Here is a 24,993-nt window from a genome sequence, read left to right on the forward strand (position 1 = left end):
CCAATCTCTCCCAGCTTCTCTTCCTGTCTCTCTCTGCCTCCACCCACCTAAATCGTCATTTCCTATACAACACATCAAGACTTGCAGGGAGAGTGGGCGGGGGGCCATTCTTTATCCAATCATGTATATTAATAGAGTATAGCCCAATTACTATTTAGCCTCACATACTTGGGACCTCAATGCATCAACTCAAACCTCAGCCCATTACATTAAAGTATAAATTAAATACAAAATAAGTATACATGTCCAAACAGTTATTTTGCTGTACAAAAAGAATCGGACTCTGAAATAGTATACAATTAGCCTGTGAAGGAAATAAAAAATGCAGGTGGACAAAAATAGAGGGATTGGTAATTCTATGTAATGGTTCTTAGTCATCTCCTAGAGTTCTTTTGCTGGGCGTAGCTCCTTGCCAATTCTTTTCATTAATTCCTTTGATATTCTTGATATTTTATGTGTAAAAAATTTTTAGCTCAATAAAGTTGATTGCTATTGTATTGAATAAGTAAATTAATTTAGACAATATTGTCATTTTTATTATACTGACTTAATCTTCCCATGAGCAATTAACATTAATTATTTAGATGTATTTATTAAGATAATAATAGGGTTTTTTTTTTTTTTTCAAAATACATGCAAAGATAGTTTTCGACATTCACCTTTGCAAAATCTTGTGTTTCTCACCTCAACCCTCTCCTAGATAGCAAGTAATCCAGTATGGGTTAAATACATACAATTCCTCTAAATATATTTCCATATTTATTCTGTGAAAGAATAATCAGATCAAAAGGAGAAAAATGAGAATGGAAAAAAAAAAAAAAACAAGCAAACAATAACAACCAAAAAAAAAAGGTGAAAATACTATGTTGTGAAACACATTCAGTCTCCCTAGTCATCTCTGGCTGCGGATTGCTCTTTCTATCACAAACCTATTTGAATTGCCTTGAATCATCTCATTCTTGAAAAGAGCCAAAGCCGTCACATTGATCATAGATTCATTTATTTTTGTAAAGAGTGTTCATATAGTTCTCATGTATATCTTAATTATTTGAGTGAAATAATTGGTTATTTTAAATGAAATGTGCCTTTTTAGCTCTTACTATTAGCTTTTTTTGGAAGGAAATGTACATATATATAAATGGCTTAAGTGATTTTATTTGATATCACTCAACTTTGCTGAAGTTGTTAATATTTCATTTTGTTTTTTAGTTTATTCTCCTTAGTTCATCATGCTAAAAAAAATGATAATTTTGATTCCCTGGGAGTGGGCCTATACTTAAACAAAATTTATTTTTCTTCTCTTATTGCTATAACTACCATTTCTGGTACCATGGTAATGGTTGTAGTGGACATCCATTGTACCCTGTAAACTACACTAGTTTTATTTATTAAGTTCATCTTGTTAATCTTTGATTTTCAAGATTATTCTTTGAAGAATTTTAGTTCGTTTATTTTCTAGGATTTTTTTTTTTAGTTGTATGCTTCTATGTTGGTCTGTTTTTTCTCTTTTATTGATGGAAACATTTGGAGATATAAAATTTCACCTAATTACTGCTTAGTTTCATCCTGAAATTTTTGGTATGTTAGTTGATTTTTATCATTGTTTTCATTGATATTATTGTTTCATGTATAGGACTGCTTGCCATCTGGGGGAGGGGGTGAAGGGAGGGAGGGGAAAAGTTGGAACAGAAGTGAGTGTAAGAGATAATGTTACAAAAAATTACTCAGGCATGGGTTCTGTCAATAAAAAGTTATAATTATTATAAATAAATAAATAAGTTAGGGGGAAAGAAGAAATTATTGTTTCAATGATTTGTTCTCTGATCCACATATCTTTGCTTATTTATTTATTTGCTGTGGCGATTGGAGTTGAGACTTGCCCAGTATCACACAGCTAGGAAGTGTGAAGTGTTGAGTGTTTGAGGCCAAATTTGAATTCAGGTCCTCCTGACTTCAGGGCTGTGCTCTCTCCACTACACCACCTAACTGCCCCATCCATATATTTTTTAGAAATGTTTATTTTTAATCTGTTTCAGAGACTTTTTTTGAGTTTAATTTTTATTATAATTTGTCAGAGATGTGTTTAATATTTCTGCTTTTCTACATTTGCTTGTGAGATTTTTATGTACCAATACATGATCAGTTTTTTTGAAGGTTCCATGCACATCTGAGAAATGTGTATACTCCATTCTGTTCCTGTTTAATAATATCCAAAGATCTATCTTATTTAACTTTTTTTTTTAATAGCCTTTTATTTACAGGTTATACGTATGGCTAACTTTACACCATTGACAATTGCCAAACCTCTTGTTCCAATTTTTCCCCTCCTTCCCCCGACTCCCTCCCCCAGATGGCAGGATGACCAGTAGATGTTAAATATATTAAAATATAAATTAGATACACAATAAGTATACATGACCAAACCGTAATTTTGCTGTACAAAAAGAATTGGACTCTGAAATATTGTACAATTAGCCTGTGAAGGAAATCAAAAATGCAGGTGGGCAAAAATATAGGGATTTGGGAATTCAATGTAATGGTTTTTAGTCATCTCCCAGAATTCTTTCGCTTATCTTATTTAACTTTAAAAAAAATTCTATTTAGTCCTTCATTTCTTTTTTTTCCTTTAGGTTATTTAAGTCTAAGAAGAGTAAATTGCGATTTCTCTCTATTATGGTTTTGCTCTCTGTTTCTCAGTATAACTCATTTTCTTTTTCCTTTAAGAATTTAGATGCCATGTTGTTGGTCCATATATATTTAGAATTGATATTTGTTCCAGACTGCTGTCAAAGTCAAATAGAAATGTATCCTTGTAGGCCACATTGATTTAAAAGACCACAAATTAACATTATGTTGTATTGAGTGTTTATTTTGTTAAACATTCCACATTTACATTTTAATATGGCTTTGGTGATACTACTGTGAATTTGACACCTAGTCCATGATACCTTTCTTTCTTTCTTTCTTTTTTTTAAGAGTAGCTTTTTATTTTCAAAATATATGCAAAGATAGTTTTCAGCATTCATTCTTGTAAAACTTTGTATTTCAAATTTTTCTCCTTCCCTTTCCCCCACCTTCTCCCCTAGACAATAGATAATCCAAGATATGTTAAACATGTACAATTCTTCTATACATATTTCAACATTTATCATGCCACACAAGAAAAATCAGATCAAAAAGGAGGAAAAAAATGTGAAAGAAAGCAGACAGTAACAGAAAAGATGAAAATACTTTATGGTGATCCACATTTAGCTTGCACAGTCCTCTCTCTGAGTGCAGATGGCTCTCTTCATCACTATCTATTGGAACTGACCTGAATCATAACATTGTTGAAAAGAGTCATGTCCATCAGAATTGATCATCATATAATCTTGTTCCTGTGAACAGTTCTCCTCAGCTCACTTAGCATCAGTTCATGAAGTCTCTCCAAACTTTTCTGAAATCATACTGCTGATCGTTTCTTACAGAACAATAATATTCTATAACATTCATATACCATAACTAATTCAGCCATCCCCTTCCCCAACTGATGGGCATCCACCTAGTTTCTAATTCTTTGCCTCTACTAAAACATATTTGCATATGTAGGTCCTTTTCCCTTTTTTATGATCTTTTTGAGATACATGTCCAATAGAGACACTGCTGGATCAAAGGGTATGGACAGTTGGATACTTTTAGTTCCAAATTGCTCTCCAACATGATAGAATCAGTTTACAACTCCACCAACAATGTATTAGTGTCCCAGTTTTCCCACATTCCCTTTGACATTTATCATTATTTTTTTCCTGTCATTTTAGCCAATTTGAGAGGTGTAAAAGTTGTCTTAATTTGTATTTTTTCTCTGATCAAGTGATTTAGAAATGGTTTTAATTTATTCATCTAAAAATTATCTGTTCACTCGGAAATGAATGTAAACTGTTTACATTTTTGTTTTTCTTCTCGGGTTACTTTTACCTTCTGAATACAGTTCTTCCTGTGCAACAAGAGAACTGTTCCGTTCTGTACACATATATTGTATCTAGGAAATACTGTGACATATTTAACATGTATAGGACTGCCTGCCATCTAGGGGAGAGGGGTGGAGGGAGGAAGGGGAAAAGTTGGAATAGAAGTGAGCGCAAGGGTTAATGTTAAAAAAAAAAAAAAAAAAAATTACCCAGGCATGGGTTCTGTCAATAAAAAGTTATAATTATTAAATAAATAAATAAAAGTTATCTGTTCATATCCTTTGTTATCCATGATACCTTTCTACCTTTCAACAAAGACCTAAATTATTTTAGTCTCTTATTATGTTTTTGCTAATTTTTTTGACAACATGAATATTGCTTCTTCCTTTTCTTTAACTTCAATTGAATCATTATAGATTTAGATTTTGCTCCAGCACCTTATTTTAACTTTTTCTTTGCATCATTTTGTTTCAAATATGTTTCTTATAAACATATTATTAGATTCTGCTTTCTTACCTATTTTTCTATCCTTTTTCATTTAAGGGTTTATCTACTTCACATTTATAGTTACACTTGTTAATGGTATATTTCTCTCCATAGAAATGGAGAGACATTTTTATGCTTTTAATTTTTGTAATATTACATATTATTTAATTAATAGTTAATATTTAATTTAAATTTTATTTAAAATTTATATTTAGTTTAATTAAAAATTAAATATTTATTTTCTATCCCCTCTTTAAGAATTTTTTCAGTTTAAAACTTATCCTTCATTTCACCTGTCCTTCCTCTTATTTCCCCTTTCCCTTTTAAGTGAATTATTTTTGTGTCCAAAGTTTTGTGTATATATGTGCACATATACACTCCTTCTTTCCTCCTTTGACCAGTTCAGATGAGAATAAGGTTAGAGTATTCCTCCTTCCAAGCCTTCTTTTACTACTTCTTGCTTATTTATGTGATAGAATTTTTCTCATCTTTCCTTCTCTTTCTCCAAATGTATTCCTTTTCTCCCTTTCCATTCTTCTAACATCATTAAAATACAGTAACCTCCGGCCTTCTTTTCTGTTATTGTATGTTTCTAATGTTACCTTCTTCTGGTTTATAATTCTTTATTGGTAATTGCTACAGTAGCAATGCCCACCACATATCATGGTTCTTTAGGTAGCCCTTAGAATTCCATAATTCATAGCTGTGTAACATTATTAGAATAATACCAGTATTGTTGTTATTCATTTTATCCCTCTGTTGTTATTATTTGGTGAAGATAATTGGAGTGGTTTGTAATTTCCTTCTTCAATTCATTTTGCAATGAGGAAGCTGAAGCAAATGGGGTTAAGTGACTTGCCCAAGGTCACCAAAGCTAGTGTCTAAGGGTAGATTTGAACTCAGAAAAATGAGTCTTCCTGACTCCAAGTGTGCTGTTCTCTGCCATGATCCGATCACATCTGGATAGTGGTGTTGATTCTTGGGTACCATATTTTCAAAAAGATAATGATAATTTAGAGGAGATCTAATTAAATCTAATTTAGATTTAAAATCACATTAACTAGATAAAGTTGATCTTGGAGTATTGCAGCCACTATTTTATTACTGTTAAAGTACTTCTAGACTATTAAATATACTATACTATACTAGAGTCTCAATCCTCTTAGCATTGCGTTGGATATAATTTTTCATGAAAATTTTAAGGTGTATTAAGGAATCGGTTTGTTTTAATTACACATAAAGTCGGGAGCATTTATTATGATTTCCTTTAAAAGAAATCTTTTTAATCATTATGTTCATTTTTTTTTTCAATTATTTTCCTCCCTTCCTTAAATTAAAATGGTGAAAATCTCATTTTCTGTAATAAAATGCAAAAGTGTAACATTAAGCATTGCCTTGTCTTTTTTTGTGGTAACAAATTGGGAATTTGTGGTAATTCAGTTGTTTCAGTCCTATATAATCCCATTTGGAGTTTTCTTGGGAAAGATACTAGATTGGTTTGTCATTTCCTTCTCCAGCTTATTTTAAAGATGAGGAAATTGAGGCAAACAAAGTTAAGGAATTGCCTAGGATCACAGAGCTGATATGTGTGTGATGGCAGACATAAACTCAAGAAGATGAATTTATTTGACTTTGGGTCCTAGGGTACTGAATCCACTGCGCCACCTAGCTATACTGGAAAGTAGGTGATATTACCCTCATTTACTGATAAGGAAATCGGGGTCCATATGGTTAGTAAATTTCTGAGATCCAGACCCAGCACATCACCCCCTGCACTACGTAGCTGCTTCGAAGTTTATTATGGACTTATTTAAACTCTACATTACTAAATTTAAATGTGTATTTTAATCAAAATAGGTCATGTGGTTCCAAAAGTCTTTGTATTGTTTTAGAAATAAAAATGAAAGGAGGCAGACTGTATTAGACAAACTGTATGAAATACTTTGCTCCAAAATATCATTAATATAATCAGTCCTCCTCAGCCCTTTTGCCCAGCAAGTCATTGGTTATAGGCAGTGAGCCGATAAGTTTGTAAAAGCCGCTAGGGGGCTCTGTAGAAAAAGATAGAGCTGGCTTTCATATAAGAACTCTATGATTTCCTCCCCTCTCCCCCCCAGAACTGTAGTTCTTTTAAATCTGATACTCTATGGCTCTCTTGATCTCTAGAGGGTTTTCTTCCTGTTGAAAGCTTTTCCTGTTGCAGGTATTTTGCAGACTGGCTAGCTCTTTGTTGTTCCTGTCCCTATTAATTACATAGGTTACTTTTAAGGTAGGCACAAATGCTTGAACTTTTTTTGCAAAAGGTATCCAATAAATATTAGTGGATTAATTATAACCGTTTGTGTTGTGAAATTTTAAATTGAGAGGGACATGTTGATTGGTTGCTAATGACCTCTTTCCATAACACCACATGCCTAGTCAGGGAACAGCAATCCAGAGGTGCCTTTTTTTAATCTATAAGAATTGTAAAGCATCCTTTTTGGAGGCACTTTTCCATTTTATAAATTAAAATGAGTATAAAAGCCTAATTTAAAAACCTGAATTTGTTTTTGTAAATGTAACCGACAGTTGCCTTATTTCCTAAAAGGCTAAATTTATGCAAGCAACTTAAGCTGGAGAAGGGACTTAACAGATTTTTTTCTTGGATTTCCCAATAAGGATTCTGTTCACTGCACTTGAAAAAAAAAATGTTTTTATTGATGTCTTTTTTTTTTTTTTTAATATCACCAAGTTTCCCTGCAGCCTTTCTTCCCCTACACCCTTCCAGAAAGACATTCCATATAACAAATGGTTATTTTTTTTTAAGACAATAAAGGGGGAAGGGAAGTAGCATAACTGATCAGAAAAGTAAAAAAGCATAAACATATTGGAAGTGTCTTCTAATATCTTCTTTTGAAACATGTTCTTTACAACTTTGCAATGTTCATTTCTTTAAATATAGTTCTTTTCATTTATATCATTGTAGTCTTTTGTATATATTTTATATGAACTTTTCATTTACATTCTTGTAATTATTGGGTATAACCCTTGACTTAATTACTTCTGCATGAGTAGATGTAGAAGTTTACATTGTACTCTTGTCTTCAGATTTCTTAGAACATAGTAGTATTACATTCATTTACCAGTTTATTTAGCCATTTTATAGTTGAAAAGCATCTAATTTGTTTCTAATTCTTTATTATTTCAAAAAGTGCTATTATGAATAGTTTTTGCTATTAGTATCTTTGTGGTATAATAGAATCTCTGGGTCAAAGAATTTGGGCATTTGTGTCACTTTATTTCAGGGGTCCTCAAACTACGATCTGCAAGCCAGATGCAGCAGCTGAAGACGTTTATCCCCCTCACCCAGGGCTATGAAGTTTATTTAAAGGCCCACAAAACAAAATTTTTGTTTTTCCTATAGTTCGGCCCTCCAACAGTCTGAGGGACAGTGAACTGGCCCCCTGTTTTAAAAAACTGGCCCCTGCTTTATTTGCTTAACTTTAAATTGTTTTCCACAGTAGCACCAATTTACAACTCCACCAACAATGTACTGACGTGCCTTTTCTTACAATCCCTCCAGTCTGGTTCATTTTCTAAATCTGTACAGAAGAATTTTAAGTGAGATCTCATCTGTCATTCTTCCTGCTTCTCTACCCTCTTGTCTCCTACCTCTTGGCATTTGTTTCTGTTTAAAACGGCAGTAAAGACTAGGTGCATAGAGACCTGGACTTGGAATCTGAAAAATGTGAATTTAAATACTGCCTCATCACTTAAACTATGTAATCCTGGTCAAATTGCTTAACTTACTTGAACTTCTGTTTCCTCATCTCTAAAATAGGAGTAAAACTGGTGTCTCTCTTACATGGTTGATAATTAAAAAATATATCTTCATTTTACATATTAAATATAGTATATTTTACAGTTAATATCATGTACTATAAATGTAAAAGATAATAAAGTGCTTTGCAGATCTGGTCTATATTAATGTTACCTAGGATTTTATAGTGATTTGTTAGAATCATTACACTGCACTTTACAAATTTTTATCTAATTCATCTAAATTTTAATTAAAAGTAAATGTTCTTATTTAATATTCATATAGGAAAAAGCCTATTTAAACTAAGTTTTTATGTTTTAGCTTTGTATTTAAATGTTTAATGTCAAATTTAAAAATAATTGCTATCACCTCCAAGCAATTTAAGTAGAATTATGTTTTAACAGAATTGGTGTTGTGTTTCATATTTCTCAGTTTGAAAATAATGAAAGGCTATGTTGCATGTTAGATAATTTCTTTGTAGTTAGAGAAATGTGTTATCTTAGGACTCTTTTTGAAGAAAAGTTTTTTTATTCTGAAATTTGTTTTTCTCTTTTTCTACTAAGAACTGCTAATGAAATATGTTTAAATCTAGGATTTTGAGAAGCAACCTACTGATGTATTTTATTAGGGTGAATGATTATAGTAATGCTTTTTTATTCAAAGAACTTAATTCTAGCACTATAGTAGTGATGTGCTAGAATTTGATCCTAGAGTGATCCTAGAGATGATCTAGCGATAATCTTTTTTTTTTTTTTTTTTTTTTCCTCCTGAGGCAATTAGGGTTAAGTGACTTGCCCAGGGTTACATAGCTAGGGAGTGTTAAGTGTCTGGGGTCACATTTGAATTCAGGTCCTCCTGACTTCACAGCTGGTGCTCTGTCTACTGCACCACTTAGCTGCCCCTCTAGCAATAATCTTAAAGCCATCTGGACTTGCAAATGCTGTAGTTGGAAATGATGTATTTCTTCCCTTAGATTATCTTACCTTAGTTTACTCTATATCATCAGGATGCTAAGTTCACAAATATTGCTAGCTGTCAATTAACAGTCCATTGGTCTATGATAACTAGGTTTTTGAGACTAATGAGCAATAATAATGAAATGCTTAAAGTTACAGATCAAAATTGACCTATTTGACCTAATGATGTTTCAAGCCTAAAAACACACCTCCAGAAGGTTCCCCCCATAAACTTTGCCCAGAGAACTATAGGCACTGCATCAGAACCAGACCCCTCCTCAAGCCATAAAAATAGTATTTTATCAGTGATACGAAATATCTGGTCCCTATAAATTTACCTTCTTGCTCCTGGTTCTTTGCTTGATCATTTTTGGAATTTAGCACACTTTAATTGGAGTTACAATTATAATAAACTTTTGTTCTTTGATTTGGAGATAAGTGTCCAAATCTACAAATTCTCTTGAGACATCTTGCAATACTAGTCTGGAACCCCAATTTTTTTGTGGTCTACCTTAAGTCCCAACATGAATATTTCATTTCCTTAAATCCTGAAACAAATGAAATAAATGAATAAAAGAGCAAAGTGAATTTTTTTAAAAAGATAGAAAATGAAGTTCAAAATATTTGTAGCAATTACAGCTATAAATTTCCTTAACTTCATTTTCTGTCTTCAAAAAATCTTTTGGGTCCTGAAAAAATTCAAAAGTATGGCAGGAATTAGGTATAGTCCAGCATTTCATAACCTATAACAATATAAGCTGCAAATGGATTCATGACCTCTCTTTAAAAATGTCATATAAACAAGTTAGAGAATCAAGAAAGGAAATAATGTTTTTTAACTGTGGTTATTGGAAGAAGTCATAATGAGCTAAGGGATAGAAGAAGTTGATAAAAGGTAACATGAACAATTTTTATTATATAAAATTGAAAGGTTTTTTATACAAATAAAACCAATGAAGCTAAAATTAGAAAGGAAACAGGCAGCTGGGAAAAAATTTTTGAAATAAATTTCTCTTTTGAAGGTTTGATAACCAAAATTATGTAAGGAATTTATTTACATAAATTTAGGAATGACAGTCATTCTCTTAATACATTGTGTAATACAGAAGTATTCTCAGGGTGTGAACAAGCAGGTCTCAAAGAAAAAATATCCAAGTCCTATGAAAAAAATGCTTCAAGTTACTTTTAACCAAAGCATTGCAAATTAAAACAACTGAGTTTCCACCTCATAACCATCAGAGCCAGAAAGAGAAGTAAAAAATCCTCATTATTTGGGGAGTTGAAAGAAGGTAGACCACTAGAGCATGTTTGTAGAGCTGTGAATTGGTCCAGACATTTTAAAAAGCAATTTGGAACTATGATTAAAAAAAACTACTAAATTGTACCTACTTTTTGATCTAGTGATACCACATAGACCTGTGCTCTAAAGAGATCAAAGAAAGAGGGAAAGGACCAATATGCACTCTTTTTGTAGTGCTAAAGATTTGTATCTAAAGTGATATTTATTAATTGGGAAATGGCTAAACAAATTTTGGTTTTGCAGTGCTATTCCTTTTTTAATGATTAAAAAATGATTTTCAGAGAAATTTGGAAAAATTTGCATGAACTGATGGAGAGTGAAGTAGGCAGATATTTTTAAAAAAAAGAAAAATTCAGTGACCAAGTGGAATTCCAGAAGTTTGGTGATGAGTAGTACTTACTGCCTGAAGGAGGAATTGATAGACCCAAGATGCCTATTGAGAAATGCACTTGAGGATGGGATCAGTGTAGGAATTTATTTACTTGACTATGTATATTTGTGGTTTTTTTCCCTTTAGCAGGGCTGGGAATAGAATCGAGAAGGGAAATAGTGATAAGATGGCCAGAAACAAAGAAGAAAGAAAAGAAGTCATTGGAACTTCCATCTCCCCTCCCCCCCAGTACACAAAAGAGTCTAAAAGAATGACCAAAAAGAATCACTAACAAGTAGAACAATTTTAAAAATTACTATTAACTTTATTTTATCTTTTTAAAAGTATGTAAAAAAGTTAATTTGTATGTACAGTCCTTTAATTATATTATGTATATGGAACTATCCATCTTCATTGGTTGTAAATTCACAATAAAGTCTTATGTGAAATTTTTTTTTCTAGCTTTTTCTATATTATCTCAAAAGGCAATGGTAAACTCAGGATCATGGTATTTCAAAACAAAACATAAGAACTTATAGATCATAAACTCAGGTTATTTAATTAGACTACGTTGACAGTCAAAATACAGTGTGAGCGCATGCCAAAAATCATGGCATTCATCAATTGGTATCCAGTTGGGTAACAAAAAGTTACACAAAATTAGCTCAGATAGTTTAAAAACAAAGAAAAAAACATGATTACATCAAATATGATATGCCACTGAGATTTGCTAAGACCAATATTGCAATTTGACTTAAATATTTCTTTTGCATAGTTAATGGTTAATACAGTCCTCTTTATGACCTCTGAGCATTAGATCTTTATTTTATTTTTATTTTATTTTTTGGTTTCTACATTAAAATCTCACTAGTTAGGTTGGTTGATAGGCTAATAAAAATTTTAAGAATATAGAAAAAGAAATGGAATTTAATTTTTTTGAGGTATAGATAGAATATAGAACTGAGCTAACTTCATGGATTAATTCATTTTACTCAATAGATCATTTTTGTTTTTTAAGAAAAAAAACTTTGTGTTGACATCATTTGTTTTTACATCCTTTATTTTTCCTACCATATTCCTTCTGTTACCCCCCTCACATAACTTGTTCCATCCTATCTAATAAAAATCTTTTTATAGCAAGAAAAAGATTAGGGACAGCTAGATGGTATACTAAGTAGATAGGTGGATCACTAGTCCTGAAATCAGGAATTCAAATCTGGCCTCAAATACTTAACATTTAATAGCAGTGTGACCTGGGCAAGTCACTTAACCCCAACTTAACCTCCCCCCCTCAAAAAAAAATTAATTAATAAAAAATTCTGTACATCTCATCAACATATCAAAAAAGTCTAACGTGATAATACAATATACAGTGTGGTCCCAGGTTTTACAAAGAAAGGGGGAAAAGATGGCTTTGATGCTATGTTAATACTAATTTCTGCTTAGCACAGCAAAGACAATTGCAGAAATAACACTACTTTGTGTCATTTTAAAAAATGTTATAGAAGAGTTTAATTTCTTCTGGTGAAGATTTCAGATTTTAATGTAGTTTATATATTTTAAAATTTCTTTTTGAGTTTTCCCAATCAAAAAATATATGAAAAATGAGAAAAAAAATTTTTTCAAAGAAGAATCTTGGCTTTTTAACTTTTTTTTTTTTAATGTAGTTTATTTTTTTATAGTTGATAATGCTGTGCTTGTTTCCAATGACCCATATTAACTTAAGTTTGTACGGAGGCTCAATATCTAATTAGTTGCAAGAGATCTGTTTTGTTGACCTGATAGATCTTTGGAGTGATATTTATTGATATAAGTAACATACTTTGTACGTCTTCATTGAAATTCACAATTGCTGTGTTTCTTGGCTGGTGGGTACATTATATACTATTAAAAATTGAATGGACAGACATATATAATAATAAATTATAAATGATAATAATAATTGTTATAAATAATAAATATTTAGTAATTTACATATCAACAATAATTATGTTTCATGGTTTTTTTTCCTGTTAAAGTGCATGTAAATAATTGCAGTTTGCATAGTTTTAATGAAGAAAATAATTCACAAATTAATCCCAAAACTATTTAGCCATTTAATTACAATTGAAATTTAGGCCTTTTATGGAATAAAAGTAAGGGAACACTGTGTATCTTATAGTTTCTGATGGAAAATAAACATCTCATTAAAGTTTTAAAATACGTCAGAAAGACTTGAACTTTAAAAAAATTCGTTAATTTTCCCCAAAAAGTATAGTAACTTATACTTACTTTAAAATATTTATAATGTACTTTAAAGATATTCATATCTCATTTGGCTCTCATAAATATGGATACTTCCATTTTACAAATTAGGAGACTAACTTATCAGAGAGATTAAATTTTAAGACTAGTATATAGCCTGAGCTAAAGACCATACTTGGGTACTTTGACTACAAGTCAAATATTTTTCAATATATCATGCTTTTTCTTAACATGACATTTGTAAAAAATATATATGTATTTATAGACATAAACTTTATGTAATTTATTGTGTTCTTTTCTATTTCTTTGTCCTGAAATATTTAATAAGAGAGTTATTTCTTGTGTCTTCCTTTTTTTTCCCCCAGTCCCATTTTGCCCATGCAGTAGAAAATATAATGATTTTATTTAGTTAAGCATATGGAATGTTGGTTTTTTTTCCTTTTTATTCTAGATTCTAATAATTTATTTTAAAGTTGTTTATTTTTTCTATTCTGAATAAACATCAATAAAATAAGCATTTCTACATGTGAAGTAGAGTAAATAAAAGAGGATTTTACATAAATCTCTGAATATTATTTATAGCTTGGCTTTTCATTTTAAGTATATGACATTCATTTTGTAATATTCTTATAAAGAAAATATTTTTAGTTTTTTTTCTGTGTAATGGTTTCAATTATGTATCAGTCTTAAATGTTTTATTGTTAGCCCTGAATTTTAACATAATTGTGGTTACATGAGGAGTGATTTCTGGATACTTGTAAATCTTAGCAACTCAAACTTTGTGTCATCTATTATGACCTTTTACAACATTTTTTCAAAGAAAATGTTTTACATATTGACAAGGTACTGCCTACTAGACTATGTTGAAATTTTTGACATATTTTTTGATTAAAATGATCTTTGTGTAATAGCTGATTGGGTAACCAGTATGATTAGGAAAGGAAATGTTTTATTTAACAAAATATTCTAGTTATGTATAGTTTCTCAAATAGACATCATGAAGTATTCTGTTTCAGAGAATTAGAATATAATAAAATAAACACTGAAATTACTACCATCATAATTCAGTAATGTTTTCATTGATTACTATCATAATACCTTGAGGTTATAGGGATCATTGTATAAGCTTCTTTTATAACTTATTGTAGAACTTCAAAAATTCCTGTTAATAGAGAATCTCAGCTAATTATTATATAATAGAATTTAGAATTGTATCCTACTGTTCTATTCCAAAGAAAACATGCTGTTTTCTTGATTGTACTACAATCAGTAGAATATATACATTGCTAAAAATCTCCATACTGTGCAAAACTGAGCATTATGGGATTATGGAGGGTAATGGGTTGGAGCACAACACTCAAAAACATTGCAAGTCATACATAAAAAGAGGAAGCTTTTAAAAATCGTAACAAACCTTTTTACATGGATCGAGAAATTAATAAATACTATAATAAAATAGTGGAAGTGTTTGCCTTGGACTGTTTGTCCTTTGTCTCAGGGAGTCTGGGCACTCAACAGTACTGTGGGTACTGGGCCTCATCTGCCTGAAACTCCAGGAAAGTAGAAGAGTTAGGAGGAAAAAGGGGGGAGAAGTAGAGACCAGCCCTCCTCTACCCTCAGCTTCTGTAGTATCAGAAGTTTTACAAGGAATGTGGCATTTTATCCTGAAAAAATGTTACTCTGGTTTGCTTATGAAAAGGGAAGGGTTGCAACTTGAGATATGAAGTGGTTGTTTTCTGTGTTTTTGAGGGAAAAATTGAGCTCTAAATAAAAGAAGTGAAATTAGTTGTTAGGCTCAGATTGATCCCCTAGTGTATCAATTAAATTGAGTAGATTCTCATTTTTTTTTGTTACATTTTTTTAAAAATAATAACTTTTTATTTTTCCAGTTACATGCAAAGATGGTTTTCAACAATCACCATTGTGAAACATTATGTTCAAAATTTTTCTTCCTCCCTCCTTCTTTTCCCCAATCAGGAAGCAGTCCATTATAGGTTAAATATGTGCAATTCTCCTTAAACATATTTCCAAATTCATCATACTGTGTAATAGATCAAAAGGGGGAAAAAATCCAAAAAGACAATAACAAAAAAAGGTGAGAATGCTATGTTTTATCCACATTCAGTTTCTCTCTTCAGATAAAGTTCAGGTATTCCTTGACTATGTCACCAATATACTTTCTAAATTGCTCTACATCTGCCTTATGCTTTTCCTGTAAAATGGAATATTCTTCCTTCCCGTAATCTGTTTGGTTATATTACCCATATTTTGAAGCTTATTCACTCAGTTTCTTTCATCTAAGACAAAAACCTAATGTATTAGTATTTTAAGGCATTGTAGATACAAACACAAAAATCAAATGAAAAATACTTTGCCCGTGAACTTAAACTCTGTCAGAAGAAACTACATGTAAGCAGATAAATATATACATGATAATTTAAGGAGGAAAACAGCACTTTATTCCTAAGAGGATAGGGAATGGGGGACAGGAGATAGAGTATGACTTGAGCCTTGAAGATAGGAAAGATTTTTAAGAGGTAGAACCCATTTCAGGCAGTTGGGACAGCTAAAAAGAAAATCACCAGCCTCATTTTGCATTGTGTCAGAAATCCCAGTCATGTTCCTGAAGTTAAATTTTCCCTATAGATCTGCTCAAAACCTTCTCTGACCTTTACAGTTCTCATTTATCTCAATTGTTGATTCCTGTAGTTCTTCTGTTTGTACCATTCATTTGGCATCTATCTTTTCTGATATTGCTTTTTATGTCTATATATTTTGGTCTTTAGCTTGTGGTCATCTTTTTGACAATCTTGACTTTGGAATACAGTCAAGAACAAGAAAAGAAGTGGAAAGACCTTCCAACAGTCCAAAGAAATGTCATAAGTAGCCATCTGTGATTACAGGAGAGCCCTTGATCGGTCACCTCAGAGTCTATTAAATTTTGTTTCAAACTTTTCTTCAAAATTGGTTTTATCTAGGTTTCTAATCCCAAAATCACTTACAAGTGACATTAGGAGGCAGCCAGCCAGAGAGCAGTGGAGTACTAAGGAAGTACATATAGTGCTCAGTGGGATTTAGAAAAATGGCTTTTAGTTTCAGTTCTACTCCTAACATGTATCACATTAAGTAAATCACCCAACATCTAGGCCTTAGGCACCTCTCTGTCAAATAAATAAACTTTTAAAATAATCTCTTCAGCTTCAAAAATTCTATAGTATTAAGTCAAGAATGTTGGAAAGACAGTGAAGGATGGACTGAAAAAGTACTGAACAGATGTAAAAACTCAAAAGCATAACAAAAAAAAATTTTTTTTCCTGGTCTTTCATTTACTAACTGTCTTATGATATGACAAGTTATTTAATTTTTCTCAGGTTCCTAATCTATGTGGATGAAACTAGTTATCTCTGCTTCATGGAGTCCCTTTCTTTTAAGATGCAGCTCAAACATCACTTTTTTCACAAAACCATTGCTGATCCTTGCACTCCAGATGATAATTTCCTGAAGAAAGCAAGCAGTTTGATATGGTTATATAAGTACAGTCTTGGATAACATTTCCATATTAACCATGTTGCAAAGAGAAAACACAGACCAAAAACCCAAGCACAATAATAAAAAAAATTGCCCTTCAATATTATTCAGACTCCATCAGTTCTTTCTTTGAAGGTGGATAGCTTCTTCATGATAAGTTCTTTGGAATTATTTTAGGCCATTCTGTTGCTGAGAAGAGCTAAGTCATTCAGAGTGGGTCATCTTTTTTATTAAAAACTTTTTATTTTTCAAAACATATATATGGACAATTCAACATCAGCCCTTGCAAAATCTTGTGTTCAATTTCCTTTTCTTCTCCCATGCCCTCCCCTAGATGGCAAGTAGTCCAATTTATGTTAAACATGGTAGAATTATATGTTAAATCCAATATATGCATAAATATTTATACAACTATCAAGCTGCACAGGAAAAATCAAATCAAACCAGTAAAAAAAAAAAAAAAAAAGCAGTAGCAGCAAAAGAAAATGCGAAAACAGAAAGAATGAAAATGTTATGTTGTGAAGCACATTTCATTAACACTGTCTTCTTCATTGAACAAATGGAACTGGTTTGAATCATCTCATTGTTAAAGAGCCACGGTGGATCATCTTTCAGTATTGCTGTTACTGTATATAATGTTCTTGTGATTCTGCTCATTTCACTTTGCATTGATTCATGTGAGTTTCCAGGTTTTTCTGAAAGCATCTCATTCATATTTCTTATAGCAGAATAATATTCCATCACAATCATATATAACAACTTGTTTAGCCATTTCCCAATTGAAAATATCCCTTAATTTCTAATTCTTTGCCTCCACAAAAAAGCTGCTATGTAAATGTTTTTGTACATAGAGCTCCCTTTTCATTATCTTTTTTATCTCATTGGAATACAGACCCTACTATTAGTGTCGCTGAATCAAACATAGCATAGTTCCAAATTGCTTTCCAAAACTGAGTTTACAACTCTAAATAACCCACATTAATTGTTCCTATTTTCCAACATTTGTCATTTTCCTTTTCTGTCATATTAGCCAATCTAATAGGTGTGAGATGGTAGAGTTGTTTTAATTTGAATTTTGTAACTAAAAAGAACAGCATTTTTTCATATTCTTTGACCATTTATCCGTTGGGGGAATGGCTCTTATTTTTATAAATTTAACTTATTTCTCTATATATTTGAAAAAAGGTCATTATCAGATCCTTCCTATAAAATTTTAATCTTGGCTGCATTGATTTTGTTTGTGCAAAACCTTTTAATTTGATGTAATAAAAATTAATCAATTTTACAATCTGTAATGTTTTCTGTCTCTTGTTTGGTCATAAATTCTCCCTTTATTCATAAATCTAATAAGGAAAATATTTCATGCTCCCCAAAGTAGCTTTTGATATCACCTTTTATTTCTAAATCATGTACCTATTTTGATTTTATCTCGGTTATGATAGTGTGAGATGTTGTTCTATACCCAGTTTCTGCTAAACTGCTTTTTGCTTTCTGGTTTCCCCAGCACTTTTTGTCAAATAGTGATTTTTTTGTTGTTCCAAAATATTGAATCTTTGGGTTTGTCAAACATTAGATTACTATGATCCTTTCCTATTATATGGTGTGTGTGTGTGTGTGTGTGTGTGTGTGTGTGTGTGTGTGTCCCCGAGGCAATTGGGATTAAGTGAGTTGCCCAGGGTCACACAGCTAGGCAGTGTTAAGTGTCTTGAGTTCAGATTTGAAATGTAGTGCTCCCGACTACAGGGCTGGTGCTCTATCCATCACTACACCAATTAGCTTCTCCTGTAAGCTTTTAAAATATGTATTAGAATGCAAATTCCTTATGAGAAGAGATTATTCTTTGTATTTGCCTCCTTGGCTCCTGACATAGTATTTGCTTAATAAATAACAGCTGATTGGATTGTTTCTTCCTATTGGAACTTGAGCTTCTTCAGAAATGACTGTTTTTGCTTTTCTTTGTGATCCCAGAATTTAGCACAATAATTGACACAGGGCAACCCCTCAATAAATGCTTACCAAATAATTAATAACTGTTGTTATTATAGTAAATAAATAAATTGTTAGCTGTTGTTGTATTATGTGCTCTCCAGGGTTATAAGGATCAAGAAAAATGGTAACAAAACACTTTGTAAACTTTGTAAAGTATTATAAATGTAATAAGCCATTATTATGGTAATATGTAATTAAATACATAAGTTAGAAGAGTTGAAGTGTAGTTTGGTAATGGATCAGAGGTTTGTTTTTTGAAAATACTTTTAACCAAGACAGATTTTTAACCTTTTTTCTTAAACAACTAAATAGTTAGGGCATAAAAACCTATCTCAGAAATACTTAAAGATAGGCAGAGACTATAATAACAACTTGATTTAACTGTCTATCTTTCCTGTAATTGGTTGTATATTTTGGAATTCTATGACAATCAGTTCAATTATATTTGAGTTAAAGCCACTTTTCTAAATAATTCAAATTGCTCTGGTAAATTAGATAATTTTACTAGCTTTGTATGCCTCCTAACGGGCTTGGTTTATCCTCAGGAGTTATTTTGACTACTTAAACAACTCTGATTAAATACAGCATAAAAGCTGTAGTGCATTGACATAGAACATTCACTGACCAAAACCTGGCCTTGAATTTGAAGTATAAAATTGCACAAGATTAAAGCAGATAAATCTTTAAGCTTTAGAAATGGCATTGAATTGCGGCCTGTGCTTGAACTTTACCTGTACCATTTTATGCCTGTAACACTGAACAAGTCACTTATCCTCCCTGTACCTCGTTTTTTTTTTAATTTCTAAAATTACGAGGTCGGACTAAGGAACCTTGTAGTCTAAATTTGTGATGATTATTCAGTGTATGGATTAGCAGTTGAAAACATTAAAGAATAGCTATTTTCAAAACTGCCAAAAGATGTTAGAAACAAGGGGAAATTGTTTAATATAAGGATCAGAGATGAACACAGTATAATTTTTATAATAGAATTAAAGTTACTAAATTATTTTTGGTGCAGTATCAAAGCAAAGTGTTCTTAGAAAACACTTTTTGCTAATGGCTGCTGAAATGAATTGGATAGGTTAAGTTGGTTTCCTTACTGGATAATTTTAAAATCATTTAATAATAGTAATTTTCATTTGGTTGGCATATGTAATTAGCTAGAAAGTATCTTGGAGACCATTTTAGAGATGTGGAAGTCGAGACTAATAGAAGTGACTTGTTAAGAATCACTTCTTGAAAACACCCCTCAAAGTAATTATAAATGTTAAAATAAATTTCTGCTGTAACTTTGTATCATCACTCTGGAACATGTCAGTTTCCAGAATATGCTGGTGGTAGAATTTGGCTTAGAGAATGGTGAAGTAAACATGAAGGTTAAATATTTCCATTTTGTTAAAATTGGTCATCCTAAAAAAAAGTCAACTTTTTGGATATTTTTCAGAGTATTATTCTGAGTTCTTTGTTATGAATATTGGGTACTCTTATTTTTCTTTAACCTGGATATTCCCTTTCAATTTTTTATTTCTCTGTTTGAAATAAACAGTATGACATTAAGGCTTTTTTAATTAATAGTTTTTCATTGAGAGGATATGTTATGTTAGTGATAGAGAATTGGGTGTTGTTACCACTGTGTTTCACCTTCGGATATTTTCTTGTTAGTTTTTGCATAAGCATATCTATCAGTTATTATATATTTTTATATATTAAGGTTGCAAAAATAGCTCTTGAGTGTGGATTATGCCAGAAACTCATGATAGCTAATCAGATAACCAGATAAATGAATTTCTGTTTCCTTTTTTTTTTTTAAACAGTTTGAACAGAAGGCTGGTGCAGTTTTTGATGAAATTGCAGATAAATGTAAGTATTTTTTTTTTTAGTATTGTCTTAGTTTAAATAGTTTTTTAAAGTATATTAGCTTCATTAGTTGTTTGATAAATATGGATATATTTCTCATTACTATAATGAGGAACTTGACTTGCTATCACCAGTTTTACTTGATCTGTTATCACCATATTATTCAAGCAGCTGGGTTGGTTTAGGTGATAAGTAGATTTTATGATTTTTAAAATTTTAATCATCTACGATATGTTTCTTTGTTTAATTGATTAAACATATTTGCCAAGACCACTATTTGAATTCAAGATGGTAATATTTTAGGGGAAGTAGAGGAGTATTATCTTAAAATGTCTTGTAGTTTTCTAATTCTGGATAAAAGGATCTTTGCTACTTAAACATTTGTAACTAAAAACTATAAAAATCATATTGTTGTAGAGTTGATTGATTTAGTTGACAACATTTGTTAAGTGCTTATAACTGTGCCAACACTGTGCTAAATATTGGAATACAAAGCAAAACAGAGCTGGAAAGACTTAGAGGCCGTCAAGTCCATTCTCTCATTTTACAGATTTAGGAAATCGAGCCTTAAAGAGGTTTATTGACTTGCCTAAAGTCACTCAAGATATGGAGATGAGTCCATGTCCATGTCCATGTCACATCTCATTTCCTGGCTTATTCATTTTTTTTTTTTTTTTAAGGAGGAGCCTCAGTTGTAGCCAGTTGTTTTCATTAAGGTTTGAGATTATAGTACAGAAGGAAGTACAGTACAGATTTATGTAACATAATATTATTAATCTATCATTAATTAACAATCCTTTAATATATCATTAATTAATAATCCTTTAATATCAGGATTGATTTTTTTGTTATTGTTTTGGTAAGACTGGAATTCTGTAGGCATTGAGAAGAAAAAAGGAAAAGAATAGAAAGGAGCATATAAAAGATTAAGCTTTAATATTTAGCAATGCATACAGTAGCATTTTTTTTCTTGTGCATTACTTGTAGTTATGAATATAAGAAAAATATATTTACAGACTTATGTCTCTGTTCCTAAATACTGGATAGTTATAAGCTTAATTTCCTACTGGTTATGAAAATATGTTTTTTTTTTACAACCACAGGCAAGTTTATTTATAAATTAACACGTCATTCAAGTGCCAAGGACCCTATGAAATCAGTCCCCCTAAATCAGAGCACAAAATTGCTTCCCTGGAACTTGGTTTTTTCCACATAATTTCTAAGCACATACTTTTAATAGTCTTTTGTATGCCTTTCTGGTTTGTAATTCAATTTATCTGTTATGATTCAAAATGTTGATTTTTTTTTTTCTAACAAAGAAATGAAACACTTTGAAAACAAATTAAATTGTGAAATGAATTTGACCTCTTCATAATTCTATTTTATGGAATAAAGAAAAGCATAGATCATTTAATCCTACCCTGTGAAAATTACATTTGTTATGTAAATGGGATCCTTGGTTAAAAGGTAAAACATCTTTGTGTGAGCAATTACCTAAAGCCCCTTTATTAGTAGTACCTTAGTCTTCTGTGCTTTAGATGTAATTGATTAATTTGCAAATGAAAAAAATTTAACTTTCAGGGTTTAAAAAATGTGAATAGATATTTAGACACTGTTTTGAAAATTATTTTGATCCTCATCTAAATCTTGAAGATAGGTATTTTTGGTAGTGTCTTCTAATTTTTCAAAGGAGAAAAGCTGTTTCTACTTTGTTGTAGAAAGTAATCTCCTTTCACCTATCAAATCTCTTTTAATAGCATTCCTGATTCATTTAATTTAGTGCCTGAAAGAATTTTTATCTCCCTTCATTTTACAGATGAACAAACTGAAGTCTAGAGAATTTAAGCCAAACAGAGTAGGTAATTTCAAAATAAAAATTCTTTTCAGACATATTAGTAACAAAACTTAGTAGGAGCCATATTTATTTGATGCATCATAACATGATAATTTATTAGTATATATATAGGAAATGTCTTCACAGTTCCAGTTAGGATTGCCAACTACACCTTTTAATTGGATTAAGTTGGGGGTAGGATTAAATAATGATAGAATGTTTAAGGAATGAAGAAACAAAATGAATGCTGGAAATGCAGGCTATCCAGGAATAAAAATGTGTGTGTGTGTTTGTATTTTGGATTGCTTTGCTACATTTTGTGTAACTGACACAATTGAACACTTGACTTGACTGTATCTGTGATTTTATCAGGGAAGTTACTATTTGGAACCTAATCATACCTTCTGAGCCTTTTAGACTTGTTTGACTCTCTTGTTTGTTTCTACCAAGAAAAGAGTCTACTGAAAGTGCTAGAGGTTTTCCTCCAGGTCTTTTAAAATTTCATAGGTACAGTGGAACAATGTAGTTGTCTTTTATTCCTTCTTCTTACTATATGACAAGCTCATTTTTTTTCCCCCCAAACAGTTCATATTTCTTTATAGTACTACTTGTAAGAAAGTTCTTGTAGGTAATGTGCTGAAGTCTATTTTCATTGATATTTTATTTCTTTTGCTCTTGGGGTCACCTCTGGTATTCATTCTTTGGAAATGGTGGCATTTTATGTGTCATTTAGGTGTCCTTGGAACTGTATTGGTGTTTAGAAGAAGAGTTTTGTGATTAGGATCTTTGAAACTTCTGATGGAGTTTGAATGGCTACAGAATGAATTCTTTTCTTTGACTGTATAACTAAGTTAAAAACATATTGTCTTCAGTCTAAATAAGTCCTTAAGTTATTAACCGATTATAGCAATTGGAGTTTCCCGTATAATTAAACATTAGGTTTAGTTTTATTGATGTTTTGGTGGTGGTAGGTGTTTTTTTTTTTTTTTAATACCAGAATCATTTCCGGGTATGCTTCCTAGAATCCCTTTGTAACAAAGAAAACACGGTCAAGCAAAACCAGTCATCACAGTTACTAAATCTGTCAGCATTTGCAACACTCAGCATCCATAGCTTCCCCCATATTGAAAAGACGGAGGTATGTTATATCATCTGTCCTCTGGAACCAGTATTAGTCATTGCATCTAATTTGAATTCAGCTTTCTTTTTGTGGTGTCATTTATATTATGCTAATCATGTATACTCTTCTCTTGTTTCTACTTTGTTTTCTTAATCAGTTCATTCAAGTGTAAACTAACATTTAAAAAAATTAGTATTTTGATGTCCTGTTTTTGTTATTATCATGATGAACAAATGATTTCTAGTTTTACCAAATAGTCGGTAATAGGCAGTAGTTTTGTCTTTGACTTAGTGTTTTACCTTATTCAAAATTCTACATTCTTTACTTATTTCTGTGTGTAGAGTTGCAGGTGAGTTAGCATTAATTAGTCATGCATGAGTGTCTTGCATTTCAAGCTGGTTCTTCCACTTATTCTATAAACAGCATTTTTTTTTCTGTTCTGGTATAGCTTGCTTAAATAAAAAGTCTGTGAAAAACTGATTTACAGATAGGATTCTTTTTTTATCTTGTAAAATAGAAAGCTTAAGATTTATTCTTCATACATTATCTTATTTTGACATATACTTTTATGTCTGTATTATAAAATTAGAAAAAAGTTTTGGTCGACTTTTAAAATGGACTTGGCATCTTTTAGATTATAATTACATTTGCGAGCAATATTTCAATGGCAAAAAAAAACCCAAAACAATAAAAAAAAAACCCTTATGTAATGTTTTAATGTGGAAGAAATAAATCCTGGCCATATCAAACTTTTTAAATTTTGGTTTTACAATTATTTTTCCTCCTCTTGTACTATGTAATCTTACTAGAGAAAAGAAATGAAACAGATGGCTAACAGTACAATTATATGATTTCTTGAGATAAAATCGTACTTGTTATCTTCCTTTAATTTGTGAAACCATGTTTTTAGTAAGCATTTATGGGAAAAAATGAATGAGAGAAAACTAATATTCCATGAAAGAGGGATGGGAATAAGCATTTCTATGGTACCTGCTGTTTGCCAGGTACTGTACTAAGAGAATTACAATTATCTCATTTGATCTTTACAACCCTGGAAGGCAGGTAGGTGCCATTGTTATTACCATTTTACTAATGAGGAAACTGAGACAGGTTAAGTGACTTGACCAAAGATTTGAGTGTTTGAGGCTGAATTTGAAAACTGGCCTTTCTAACTTCAGACCCAATATTTTATCTTCTATAACATCTGGTTGCCAGGAATTCTGAGTAATATCTCAAAGTAAATGAGAGACATCACAAAAGGTGTAGTATATGTATTTCTTTAATGGTTGGGTTTCTTTGCTAAGGTTCTAATGATGGAAATGAGTTAATTATCCCTCAACTACAGTATCATTATTACATTCCTAATTAAATGATAGATTTCTAGAATAAGGAAAATGAATCCTGTTGATTTACCAGTGTTGCTGTAATTTGGATAATTGGTAGGATTAAGTTATAATGGGATTTTATTAATGTTAGTCTCTCTTGATAGTGAGAATAATTGTTCATAACATATAGTACTTAAAGCTTGCAAAGCCATTTTAATCTTGGTGTGATCAGTTGTAT

The 24,993-nt window shown here is 31.2% G+C and overlaps 1 protein-coding gene across 9 annotated transcripts in view; it reads left to right on the forward strand.

The window, feature by feature from the left end:
* ZMYM4 (zinc finger MYM-type containing 4) overlaps positions 1-24,993 on the forward strand; it is a 125,855-nt gene that overhangs the window by 21,258 nt on the left and 79,604 nt on the right. For all 9 annotated transcript variants that reach the window (XM_031962113.1, XM_031962108.1, XM_031962115.1 and 6 more), the window contains exon 2: positions 20,434-20,479. In XM_031962113.1, coding sequence (XP_031817973.1) covers positions 20,434-20,479 — 46 coding nt within the window. The remainder of the gene's footprint in view (positions 1-20,433; positions 20,480-24,993) is intronic.

Source organism: Sarcophilus harrisii, chromosome 3, assembly GCF_902635505.1.
Source record: "Sarcophilus harrisii chromosome 3, mSarHar1.11, whole genome shotgun sequence".
In the NCBI taxonomy this organism is placed as follows: domain Eukaryota; kingdom Metazoa; phylum Chordata; class Mammalia; order Dasyuromorphia; family Dasyuridae; genus Sarcophilus; species Sarcophilus harrisii.